The 12,839-nt window shown below is 45.0% G+C and overlaps 2 protein-coding genes across 3 annotated transcripts; one reads left to right on the top strand and one right to left on the bottom strand.

Annotated features, from left to right (window-relative positions):
* The first annotated feature begins 1,247 nt into the window (after nt 1-1,247).
* Nucleotides 1,248-6,873, top strand: dnaja2b (DnaJ heat shock protein family (Hsp40) member A2b). The gene is made up of 9 exons (XM_084365360.1): nt 1,248-1,508; nt 2,778-2,837; nt 3,250-3,476; nt 3,563-3,643; nt 3,785-3,918; nt 4,025-4,221; nt 4,330-4,474; nt 4,901-5,028; nt 5,131-6,873. Exons 1-9 carry the CDS (start codon nt 1,431-1,433, stop codon nt 5,317-5,319), a joined length of 1,239 nt encoding a protein of 412 aa, XP_084221486.1. The 5' UTR covers nt 1,248-1,430; the 3' UTR covers nt 5,320-6,873.
* A 37-nt stretch (nt 6,874-6,910) lies between these two features.
* On the bottom strand, nt 6,911-11,971 carry LOC311263734 (uncharacterized protein). 2 transcript variants are annotated; one of them, XM_084364007.1, is made up of 19 exons: nt 11,772-11,971; nt 11,558-11,695; nt 11,387-11,479; nt 11,103-11,294; nt 10,926-11,014; nt 10,670-10,848; nt 10,435-10,573; nt 10,134-10,265; nt 9,896-10,015; nt 9,668-9,770; nt 9,441-9,561; nt 9,159-9,346; nt 8,823-9,084; nt 8,371-8,744; nt 8,097-8,288; nt 7,858-8,013; nt 7,629-7,733; nt 7,356-7,447; nt 6,911-7,190 (listed from the first exon to the last, which is right to left on the bottom strand). In XM_084364007.1, the coding sequence occupies exons 1-19, from the start codon at nt 11,778-11,780 to the stop codon at nt 7,115-7,117; spliced, it is 2,760 nt and encodes a 919-aa protein (XP_084220133.1). In that variant the 5' UTR covers nt 11,781-11,971; the 3' UTR covers nt 6,911-7,114. The 2 variants fall into 2 exon arrangements, with proteins under 2 accessions (XP_084220133.1, XP_084220134.1); XM_084364008.1 differs by lacking the exon at nt 6,911-7,190 and having other exon boundaries at nt 7,369-7,475.
* Nucleotides 11,972-12,839: the final 868 nt, after the last annotated feature.

Genomic DNA, 12,839 nt, shown 5'->3' with positions numbered 1-12,839 from the left:
AGGAAAGGTACAAGGTAGTGAATGTGTGATTTCTACTCACTATGTCAGCATTGATGTAATTAGGCCATACTGTTGTTTACAAAAAATGGTGCATTTATTTGTGACATGAACAAAAGTAGGCACGGTAAGACGAATTTGCAACTAAAATAAGCTTTAAATGAACCCCAGCAAAGGATAACTACAAAAAAAATGTTGTGCCCTATCCATAACCTGGTGCACAGCTCGACTCGAGTGTGTCAGGTTACAGATCTGCACATTCATTATTTTTTACCGTATGTGCATCTGCAGCTGCAACACTGTGGAGCTGCATCACCTGGCAAACAACAATTGTTGAAAAATTCAGCATTAGCTGTCGCCTTCTCATAATCCCTGCCAGGCAAAAACTAAAGCATATTCAGGCGCTCTGTCTGTGAGCCGATGCTGCACTGACAGAGTTATTTAAGTAAAATATATAAGTATTGGCCCCTGTGAGTTATTTTATTATATTATTGGATCATTATAATTGATGCATTAACATGTAAACAGTAGTGTTGTTGGTTCAAATGTGTGTTCTGGAGTAAAAACTGCATTATTTGTCTTGGAAATGTGGAGTAGACGTATAAAATGAAAACACAATAGTAGTAACTTCAAAATTGCACATAACAACAGTTACTAAAGTAATGTACTTAGTTACTTTCTAACTCTGCCCTTCAATTTCTGCAAGAAAAAGTTGATAATTGACACTATTGACCTCAGGAGTAGGTTACTATGCATCACTTTAATTGTTAAAAAAAATGTAAATAGTGACAAGCTGAACTAATGAGGCCTTGTGGTTGTCATGCACCTAAACAGTCTGACACCACAAACTAGGCCACAACTGTCTACAGTGATGCTGAACATGTCCCTGCAGAGCTGCAGCTCAGTTATGGTCCTCTTTATGTAGAAACTACCAGATTTGGTGATAATACACTAAAAGCCACATTCATTTAAAGAGGAACTTTGAACTTCAACACGGTCCCTAACCCCCTCACATATTATGTTGGCCAATACCATGAATAAATCTGAATTAATGTTGTTGTTTTTGCATTCACTTGGAAACAATACAGTAAATCTACAGCCTCATAAAAACTCTGACGCGTGATTGTATTTAAACGCAACATTGTAGCGTCAATATCGGCGATTATAAAACAATGTGGCAAAAAACGCACCATTTTGTTTAATACTTAACAAAAATAACAACACAATCGAGGTGAAAACACAACATAAAGCCCCTGTAGTTGTGTTCAGATTTAGTATGGTTGCTGCTTTTCTGGCATCTGTTTCCGAGTGGGTGTTTTTGTGTCTGTCGTAGTATCTGGCAACCCTGGACAGTCCCAGCCGGTGGATCTTGCGTCGGTTCCTCTCTCAGCTGAACCTCCGCAGAAGGTCTTTCAGTGTAGCCGGTTAGCATCATGGCGAACGTTGTGGATACGAAGCTATACGACATCCTCGGAGTTTCACCCTCTGCCTCTGAAAATGAACTCAAAAAGGTAAGAGCCGTCTAAAAACGAATCGGAAATTTGTCGGAGTAAGGACTGGATGAAAAGGGGAAGAGAGGTCACCAGTGAAATGTGGCCTAGAAACGAGCTAACTTAATCAACGTGATCTAGTTTGCTAACCGCTAGCTAAAGATGCTCACCAGTAGTTAGCTTGCCAGGTTGCTAGCCTAGCTAGTATACTAAGCTAGCTAACATAGATAACTGCTCAGTGCTTCGTGTTTGAAGATAAATAAAGCTGCTCAAAGGTCTGGGTGAAAAACCGACAACGATTGTCATTTTCACCGTGTCTGTAGAAAGTAGAAGGACGGAGTTAGCCTACCCGATAAACAAGAAATACCCTGGTGACCACGAGTGTGATAATACCGGCTACTAGATGATAACTAGCTACATTCCAGCAAATAGCCTACGCCAAGTCGAGCTGTAACGACACAAGGGTTAGCTAAACAGCTCGCACAGCTTAAAAATACCAAGAAAATCAATATACTTGGGTATTTACGGCGTTTGTGCCACATTTGTTAAGTCCAACTGTTATGAATAATAACCCCGTTATCGTTCATCGGTAAACGTGAGTGGCGGTTGCTAGCTAACATTAATTTCCCCCCGTCGTGTAGCTAGCTAATTAACGGTACTGTATTTGTGGGGTTGTTAGCCAACATGCACGTCACTGTAAACTCCTTCCTAACATCGAAGCAGCTACGGCCAGTGTGTGGCCTATTGTCTAAAACCGTCCTGTGTTGTGTAACCTTAACCGATCGATTAACTTGATTGTATTTTATCTGATCTTCAGTTATTGCAACATAATCGCGCGTCATCCTGGTTTTCCCCCTAACAAAATGTAACATGCGGGGTTGAAACAGCTAGCAGCCATCTAAGACTAAATTAAGTGCTTTCAGTGTTAAATTAACGGATTGTGGATTTGCCAAAAGAGCGTGACTGCTGTTAAACATCTGGACTCCTCTGCTGGTAAGACAGGAAACTGTGAAGAGGCCGATTTTTTTTAATTTAGCTTTGTTGACACTAGATTGTTAAGTGGTCTTGAGGTGTGTATGTATATATAAAGGCAGCGATGCTCTCTGGGTGCCCTGATGTTTTTGACAGCAAGGCCCACAAGTCAAGCCCTTGGCTAGTACGGCTGGTAAAGACAGGTGATACACTTAATGATTTGCTAGCAGAGCTTCTTAACACACTTGGCACCTGATCTCAAGGGCTCTCACACAGCTCTGTTCACCTTGATACATGATTATTTCATTTCTTTTACAGGCCTACCGCAAACTGGCCAAAGAGTACCATCCTGACAAGAACCCCGACGCTGGAGACAAGGTATGATGCACCGAAGCACGTCATGGTAAAAGCAGCAACAGCATAGTTAGCAACAGCTCGACCGCTCAACAGTTGGAACCAAGTGTTAGCTTGGTTTGTTGTGATCACACGGTCCGACTCTTTGAGGATCGACATGAGGTGCAGATCAGAGCACAGCACATGAAACACCTTCTTGTCCCGAGAGAGTAGCGCATTAGTTTTTGATTTGCGCTGCTCTGTGACTTATTTTCTCAGATTCTGGAAGGATGCGTCACAAGAGACGAGACCGTCTTTTATCATTTCTTTTCACTTTGTCAGACGGGCTCATCAAAAACAAAACCAGCTGCCCCCTTTTTTTTTTTGCTGTGATGTTCAATATTGTTTGTATGCTCCTGCGTCAGGCTGTCTGATTGTTCTTTTTTTCCTTTTCCAGTTTAAAGAGATCAGTTTTGCCTATGAGGTGCTGACAAACCCAGAGAAGAAGGAGCTTTATGATCGCTATGGAGAACAGGGGCTACGGGAGGGAGGAGGCGGAGGGCCCGGCATGGACGATATCTTCTCTCACATTTTTGGCGGCGGACTGTTTGGGTTCATGGGGGGACAAGGTAGAGGACGAAATGGAGGCAAGAGGAGAGGAGATGACATGGTGCACCCTCTCAAGTAAGTTGCGTAAAGGCAGTTTGGGTTGTTATCGATATAAAGTGTTGTTGCACACATCTCAAGACTCTTTTTTTTTTGTCGCACAGAGTTTCTCTTGAAGACCTCTACAATGGCAAAACCACCAAACTGCAGCTCAGTAAGAATGTGCTCTGTGGTGCCTGTAATGGGTGAGTTTGCTTTGAATGTTTAATTTCAGATATTGATCCGCGGTTGCCTTGACGGCACGTAGTATGTAATATCGGTAGTTTTGCTTGATATAAATACCTGTCATCTAAACAGTGCTGATGCTTTACTATTGTCCCTTTTAGTCAGGGGGGAAAGGCAGGAGCTGTGCAGAAGTGTGTGGCATGCAGAGGACGAGGTATGAGAATTATGATTAGACAGCTGGCCCCTGGGATGGTCCAACAGATGCAGTCAGTCTGCACAGACTGCAATGGAGAGGGTAATATGTCCACCGACACCCACACAGTGACTATTCTTTTAAAAGATATTGTACAATTACAAGCACAGCAGCATGATACAATCGTCCGATCTCTTCGTGTGTGCAGGTGAGGTGATAAATGAGAAGGACCGCTGCAGAAAGTGCGAGGGTCACAAGGTGTGTAAGGAGACCAAGCTTCTGGAGGTGCATGTGGACAAAGGCATGAAACATGGACAGAAGATCACGTTCTCTGGGGAGGCTGACCAAGCGCCGGGCGTCGAACCAGGAGATATAGTCCTGGTTCTGCAAGAGAAAGAACATGAGGTAAAATATAAAACAGTTTGGATTCTGATATAGATTGTGTAGTAGTTGTTATTTATCGACAAACATGTAAAACTAAGCGACACATTTTCTGATTTCTATCAAATTCAGGATTTCCGCCGTGAAGGCAGCGACCTTCACATGGTCCAACGTATCGGCCTGGTCGAGGCTCTGTGTGGATTCCAGATGACCGTCACTCACCTCGACGGACGGCAGTTGCTTGTCAAATACCCACCTGGCAAGATCATCGAGCCAGGTGAACATGTCTTCACAACACATCCATCGATTTGATCTCTTTCTTCGCATTCCTTGTTTTTTCTATCCGGTGGACGTCTTCTCTAGTCAACAAAAGATAATTGCTCTTACATTTACTGTTTACTGCAGCTATTAAGCGGGTGGCGGTGTGGCGACACTATTTTTGGGACAACAGATTAAAAATAACTGATGATTTTGGAAAGCAATCCACACTGACACTAATGAAGTGCAGGCTGATCCACTTAAACATGGAATAATGGAAACGTTGCTCACAGAACGAAGCAAAGTGAGAAGTAAACATCTTGCTGGTCGATCTCCAGTGTGGCAGCAAAGGCATACAAAAGCCAAAGCCTCATACTGTATCACAGGATTGTTATTGCGTCTGCGTGCCTTTACTCCCTTTAACCGACGTGTGTTTGTGTTTCAGGCTGCATCCGAATGGTGAAGGGAGAAGGGATGCCTCAGTACAGAAATCCCTTCGAGAAGGGAGACCTTTACGTCAAGTTTGACGTCCAGTTTCCTGAGAACAACTGGATTAGTGCTGAAAAACTGAACGTGAGTCACGACGATGAAACATTTGCACATTTCTAAACTCCATTAAGCTCGATTGATCGTTGTTGTAACGATGTATCTTCTGTTAAATTAATGTTCTCGCAGGAACTGGAGTGCTTGCTGCCTGCTCGTGCTGAGAATCCTGTCATTTCAGCAGACGCAGAAGAAGTCGACCTGACAGATTTTGACAAGAGTCAAGGCTCAGGAGGCGGAGCGAGGAGAGAGGCCTACAACGATAGTTCTGATGAAGAAGGCGGCCATCACGGCCCGGGAGTGCAGTGTGCACACCAATAGAAAGACTCATACGGAAGACACGCACACCCACACACACATACATAAACATCCCTCGAGTCCCATCGCTAACACCATTCAAGACTTGACGCACATACATGCAGTTTTCTCTCCTTTCATGAAGTCCCATGAAAAAAGAGATAAACACAAACACATATGACACATGTATCCACCCTCCTCAGTTCCATGGTGCCCATAAGTCAGAGATATGCTGGATGTGTGATGACCATTTTGTGTTTATGGACAGTAGTGCTCATCAAAAGCCTCCAGCAGGAAGGCGTTCCCAGTCTCAGAGGTTCATTGACTGAACTTGAGTCGGACCCCCCCCCTTGTTTTCATCCTAGGCTTTTACCTTTCACTGTGGGAAACACCAGTCTAGTGTATAAAATGCAAATATTGTTGACTATCTTGTATAAGGTGTAGTTTAGTCTATCACACACACACACACACAAGCGCATGCTGCTTTCTTGCCGAAGATCTCGCACATGTAGGTCCAGGGTCTGGACACTACAGAGAAATCTGAACTCCACACCGGTTTCAAAGTGCCCTGCTATCATAAGAGCCGACCTGACTGAAGCCCTAAAAAAAAAAGGTGTGTCCTCTGCACAGCCTGCTGAGAACCGCACATGTTTAACCCCACTGCATCCTCTTAAGGTGATTTGTCATATTTTGGAAAAATGGGACCGGTTCTGTTTAGTCCCCTCCCCCCAGCTGTCACATTAAAGCCCTGATTATAGCACCGGTCAGCCAGGCACCATGTTTTCTTAGTTTGGGATTTAAAGCTCGTTTTGTCTTCGTCGGTTTGAATGTTTAGTGCGTTTGAGACGTCAGAACTCGGAACATAATCCGTGCGCTCATTATTTGGTATGAGGACACACCTGTGTACTTTTTATGTATGTGTGTGATGCAGTGGCTCGGTGTGTTTTGAGCTGCTGTGGAATGTTCTGGCTTATTAGGGTGATAGTTTATTCCTGCTTTTGTGTTGGACTGCAGTGTGAGTGGACACGATACTAATAGGGTCGATGACGGAGGAGAAACCAGAATGTTTATTTGTTGAGAATCTCTCCCACGTAGACATTTTCCTTTTTTTTTTCCCTCACCAGGGGAGAGAGAGAGAGATCATCCTCTCTCTTTGCAGGAAAACCACCGGGCCCCGCACCCGACCCTCTGTATTATACATATCTACCCATCGTAGAGTTGTTAGCCAAATCCTTTGACATGTTAAAAATAAAATCCATTCCCATAGACCTGTAAATAAATACAGCCCCAGTCCATAGGTGCATTCTGTCTACAGCAGTGTCCTTCGTCTAATCATATTATTTCTTTACACAAGCGAGTAATGGCCAGCAGTGCCAATATAATTGTTGCGTTAACATGAAGGGGGAGTTGATGAAACCTCTGTAGACTTAACATGCACCTCTGCGACTCATTGTGTATGTAATTTAGGGCACAGGGGGGATAATGTGTACACAACTGAAGGGGGGTCATTGATAAATGACGTTACTGTTTATGCTTATGTTTGTCGAGATGATAATTAAACTGTATAATACACAGTCACCACAGGTTTGAGATGTTTTATTTCATATACGCAACCTGCATTCAGAAGATTTTTGTGGTGTTACGACAACAAACAAAAAACAAGAAGAGCATCACTGATACAAAACCTGCAACGTTTCACTTACACACAACATATCTGTAAAACTTGCCTGTTGGACAGCGTTGACAACCTTTATGAACCGTGTGGGACTTACTAAAAATTCCTTTTTTTTAACAAGACATGAATTGAAGTGCTGTCGGCTCAGTCGGCTCCTTCATCTGTTTCTCTGCTGTTGAGAGCTACTGGACCCAGGAGCTCCTTAAATCCTGCAGTATTCCTAGTAAAGGAAGGAAAGGCAGTCTGTTTATAAAGCACATTTCAAGAACATTCAAAAACAATTGGCAGTTAAAACCTGAATAAAGTCAATTTTATTTTAGCTAATCATGATAAAATGAGATCAAACACAAAGGGAAGAGAGGCGGTGGTGGTCAGTGTTTCTCACCTGTCTCGTTTGGACTGCATGACGTAGGAGCGCTCTCTCCTCAGCTGCTCGAGTCGCTCTCTGACGACCGTCTTCTGCTGGTTCTTATCCTCCTACAACACAATAGTAATGGTCCTAGAGCTGTAATGATTAACTGATTAGTGCATTGAAAGCTCACAAATTAATCGACAGCTATTGCGATAATCGATAAATCATATTAATCATTTTACAAGCTAAGATTTGCTGCTCCCAGCTTCTTAAATCTGCTGCTTTTCCTCGTCTTTATGATTTTACCTGAGGTAGATCTTGTGTGAGGTGTCTGAGCCTGTCGGTGTGTTTTAGGCCGAGAAGGTCTTCCTCTGCCTTTTTGTTCTGGATGATCGACAGACGTTCCTGAACCTGAAAGACAAACCGTATCTCAGGGGGGAGTACTGGAAATCTTTCAGTGCTCCTCTATCAGCCTTTCTGTAGTCTGTAAAGTTGTGCCAGAAATCCCAACTCTTCTTCTACACCTTTCTCTCACCCTCAGCAGCTGTCTCTCTCGATCTCTCTGCTGCCTCTGTTCCACCTTTCTTTGCATGTCCACCAGGTTGCGCATCGTCCTTTCTCTCTCCATCGCCGAGACCGGTTCTCTGGATAGCTCTCTCTCCATCAGTCTATCGGCAGGGCTACGGTCAACCTTTACAATAGGAAATGGCAGATCGGTAGCGCTTAAAAAGGTAAAAAAATGAACACTGGTTGCACAAATAGCACCAGACTTACTGTGGTTTGTGAGTTATATTTCTGGTCCTCAGCAGGAGTGGGGTCGGGCCCTCTCAGGTCCCACGGCTCTGACTCTATTGCAGAGGGACACATTTCCACCTCAGCCCCTTCTCTCTGTGGTTGAAGGTCACACTCAGGCACAGCTTCTCCTTTTTCTGTTTCTTCGGCTACTGCTCTCCCCTCCAGTGTCAACTAACGAGAACAGAAAAGGGAAAAAAAATCAGATACGTGACAAATGAATACTGTATTTTGAGGTCTGCTCGTGGAGTCTTACTGTGCTGCACTGCTGGTCTGCAGCCTGTGGGTCGGACCACATCAGAGTGGGTCTCAGATCTTCTCCAAAAGTCTCCACACACTGCCTGTGTTCAGCCATGCTGCTTATATCAGTTGGCTGGACTTGGGTCTGCATACAGCCCTCGACGTCCTGGCTCTGTTCTTCACAGTCTGTGTCATCCTCTGGCGGTTTGCTCCAAGCGAGGGTGATCAGTGAGTCCTGCTTCTCAAAGCTCTGGGGGATCTTTGTTGCGCCGCCCTCCTCTTCTACCTGTGCTTCTCCCTCTGCAGCTGGACTCTGATGAGTTTTACTTGTTGCGTCTGATACACACACGATCTCCAAGTAGGGCAGGTCCTCCATGGCCGCTCCACAACCTGGGGAAATGCAAAGTAGTGTAACTGCAGGTGTGATTGTGCAGGGTGGTAATCAGTGATCGCCTGTATTTGCAGTACCTGTACAGACGTCCTGAACTCCATTCAGTTCTCGACTGTCACCTCCGATTGAATCGACCATCAGAGCTTCAGCTGGCCTGACGCTGCCGTTTTGGGCATCGACTGCTCCGCTGCCGCAGGACTGAGTTTCATTGCTGCTATTTTCGGTGAAGTTTGGAGAAGGATAGGCATCAGAGATCAGGAGCTGGAGTGAGTTGGTGAAGCGCTGTGCTTGAAGTTGAGATTGATACTCATCTCGTAGAGCTCGGACACGCTGTGCACTCTAACAGACAAACAAAAAAGACCAGTTGTTATCTTGTAATCTTTGGATCGGACGCTGTGGTCGTCTTGACTCACCTTGTCCACCAGTGCTGGCAGTACCGCAGAGGCTTGGACCTCCTGGAGCTCCACCAGATGGGTCAAGAGGAGCAGGGAACAATCCTCCAGCTGTTGTTGGGACCACATGTTGGCCTGGTGCAGGTCGGCATGAATTTGCCTCAGCCTTTTTATACAACCATTTTTTAAGGCTGCTTGCTTGTGACTATCTGCGCAGGAAACAGGAAACAGGAAAGATTGGAGGAAAACAAAAGAAAACAATTCCGACAAAACTCGCAGGCAATGAAAACAATATTGATTTACCCTCTTTTGGAGGCACTCTGCAGCCCGGTTCTTGCAAGTCCTCCAGGGAGACCCCATACACCAGCTTAATCAGGTGCTTCCTCTCCTGCTCCTGAGTCAGCACCAACAACTGCAGCACTGCCTGTTGTGACAGAGCCAAAGTTTTTGCTCTGCTGCTGATAAAAACCACTGTAGTGTTTTCCTTTTACTGCCTCTGAATCGTAGGCCCATAAGCAGATTTACAATACCTGCTGTGGTGAAACTGAGACGAAGTCTGTCTTGTGCTCCTTCTCTCCACCCTGTAGCCACAGGGCTGCCTGATCTGCTCTGCATGGACTCTTCACATTTGGCCTAAACAGACACACGAGGAACACATGGGATACAGCTGAAACTGAGCACACAGAGGCCTTAAAGCAAGACCAGGAAGCAATTTTCATCCACACTATTATTTTCATCATTAGTGTATGTTTGCTCACCATGTCTCCCAGGACTGCCGAGCTGCCAGAAGAGCGCTGTAGGACATTTTTTCTCTCTGAGCTCTGAGAGTTGCCAACCTGATGTGTAGACACAGCAGTGTCAGGCTCTCCCTGTCGAGCCTGGAGGGCAGAAGATTAATGAATCAACTCATTCCAGCAAGTTCAGCAAGATCCTACAGTAATCCAGTAGTATTATAATAAAAGACTATAGTCAAGCTCATGCTTCAGAAGTATTAACCTCTCGCCCAGGACTGTTAGTGTGTCCCTTTCTTCCTGACGAAATGTGTGCAACTCGCACAGGAATGTAACAGCAGACCAGGACTGTTCCCTGGACTCAGGACGACTTCGAGGAGACGCTCCCAGGCAGGCCCTGCAGGACAGTTATCTTCGTTATAATGCTTGACAGCAGGTGGTTTGTCATGTTATTTGTGTTTTTATACATAACTGAGCTGTATTCTTACTTCAGTTAAGTTAGTTTTGGAACCCAGAAATAGTCTTGAATTGTAGTTTCAGTGATGAATTTGTTACGTATGTGTTACCTGTACATCCTGAACGCTCCAGGCAGCTCAGCCAGACGGATCATGTCACCCGACTCCAGAGCTTCCTTAGCTAGATCCTCTAGTTCCTGTTCTTCCTCCTGTCGTTGCCATGGCAACATGGTCTCCCAGATACTGGGAGCTGTGGTTTCACCCAAAAAAAGAAAAAAAAAGGAAAGTGAAGCATCTGGCTCTATGATGACGGTTTATATTCATGTTTTGACGACCGTTTCCTTACTGTAGTGCTCCTGGAGCATTTCTGTAAAGAGCAAGTGGGTCACCACATCGTACTTCACCTCCACCAAGAGGAGGACGTCCGACAGGGTGACACAGCCCCAGGCCTGACCTCTAACCCCTGGGCTTTGGCCCTGCCACGGAGAGGGCAATAATATACTTTGCACGCCCTCTGACGCCAACCTAAGATAAACATAAACAAAATATCAACATCATGATTATAATAAAGCAGCACTTCAGAGTGTGAGGGATAGGCTCACCTGGCCCAGCGCTGCCTGGCTGCCTTCTTGAGCCTCTTCACAGCCCTCACGCTCCCGTACAGCTCTTTATTCTCCGTCGGTCTCTCCCTCTGTGAGTTGAAAGCAAATGTCAAAGATGAACAGAGCAACCGTTTCCATGCAAGGAAAAATCTATGACACCAGAAGCACAACCTGTACCTGCTGACTGCATGTGTCAGAGGTGCATGACTGTACAGGTCCTCCTGAATCGGATTGGTTGTGAGCTGTTTTGAAAGCATTCGGTTCTGTGCTTCGGTGCAGGTTCAGCAGGTGAGCATCGATGGCGACTGGCTTGTCCATCGAATAGAGAGGGTTGAGATTTCCATTTAGCAGCTGGAGGTCCCAGTAGAGCTTGAGACAAGAACAATGACTCTCTCAGTAGAGACGATGACAAAATAATAGTTTGGTCAGTGGGTTTCTTGGATAAATTCTTGGTAGACTACCTTTTCTTTCTTTTCCCTCTCTCTTTCCATTTCCAAGAGAACATCCAACACACTCTCACCGACACAGGACCAGCGTTTATCATCTCCTGCAGCCTGAAACATGATGTGGTTGTGATCAAATGATAGCAGCCTTGATCGTGACGCTCATTGTTCAATATATGTCTGAGTTACCTTCCTCATGGCTGCATGCGCCTCATCGGTGTCGAAGGGAACGTGAAACACTTTGCGGTAGAGGAGACTCACATCTTCAGAGGAGAACTCTGCTCCGGCAGACTTACCCAGGGACCGGTACAGGCCAGCGATACACTCCTGGAGGAAGATACGAGGACGTTAGCGTTAGTTTACACATGGAAAACAGTTCCCAACCAACATCAAAACTTCTTACCCGCTCCATGTTTTTCACCACTGTGGGCTGATGAATTATACAGGCTGTTACTATGGTTACAGCAGTCCTCTGGACAACAGCTGGATCAGGTTACCGAGCAAGAAAAGTGACTGTATCTGTCAGAGGGAGACAGAGAGGAGTGAAATGTGATGCGTGCGATGTGTGAAAAGTGTTCTGTAACAGTGAAAGTTGTTGAATACCAGCTTGTAAATTATATATTACATATTGTGCTGCCTGTCTCTTACAGTATAAAATCTTATAAAGCTCACACTGGTACGTGTCTATAGTTTATTCCTCGTATTTTCCTGAAAAGATTCATGCAACTGGGACTAATTCTGAAGAGAAACCGTGGCCCATACCTTAAAATAACAGGCTCAAAATCATTTGATGGTACAGTGACTTGTAATAGGGTGAATGGTGTCTCCGTCTCAGCCACTGCACCCGTCTATCATTGGTTTCTGCGATATATGTAACTTCTGTGAGCGAGTAGTATCACAATGCATCACACTGTACGGCAGTACATCGCACACACCACCAACTATCACTGATTTTGGTGAAACTGGATCATATTTCATGGAGAAAATGTTTTTTGGTTTCCCCTCAGAGTGGCTCCTGAGAGCGACCTGTAACTGCTGTGTACTGTAGATTAAGTAAGCATTAAATAAGCAGCTTTGGACCTCAGGGAGGAGGAGGTTTTCAGGTCCAGGGCTGGAATGAGAAACAGAATCGGGGTCAGGTGAGGCGGAACAGTGGAACCGGGCTCAACAGCCTCTACGGACATTTTGACCGAGAAGTGAGAGACAAGAGTAAATGTTAGACTGGCCTTTTTGTTGTTGGTGACAACTTCTGGAAATAAAAGGCTGTGCTACAGACACGGAGCTGGACTTGTTGCTGCTGAATAGTGAGTAACATTAGCTGACTTGCTAAGTTATATGTCTTGTCTTGTGTTGTCACACCAGCTTAATATTTGGTATACGTTAGCTTAGCGCGCTGTTACTGTTCCGAGTTGGGTGCGTGCATGTTTAATTCAAGATATTGTTATTATCATGTTTTGTTTATAGTTAGCAC

This window comes from Pagrus pagrus, assembly GCF_965226575.1.
Source record: "Pagrus pagrus genome assembly, chromosome: 10".
In the NCBI taxonomy this organism is placed as follows: domain Eukaryota; kingdom Metazoa; phylum Chordata; class Actinopteri; order Spariformes; family Sparidae; genus Pagrus; species Pagrus pagrus.
The sequence above is the reverse complement of the archived record's forward strand: the minus strand, read 5'-3'. Positions and strand labels throughout refer to the sequence as shown.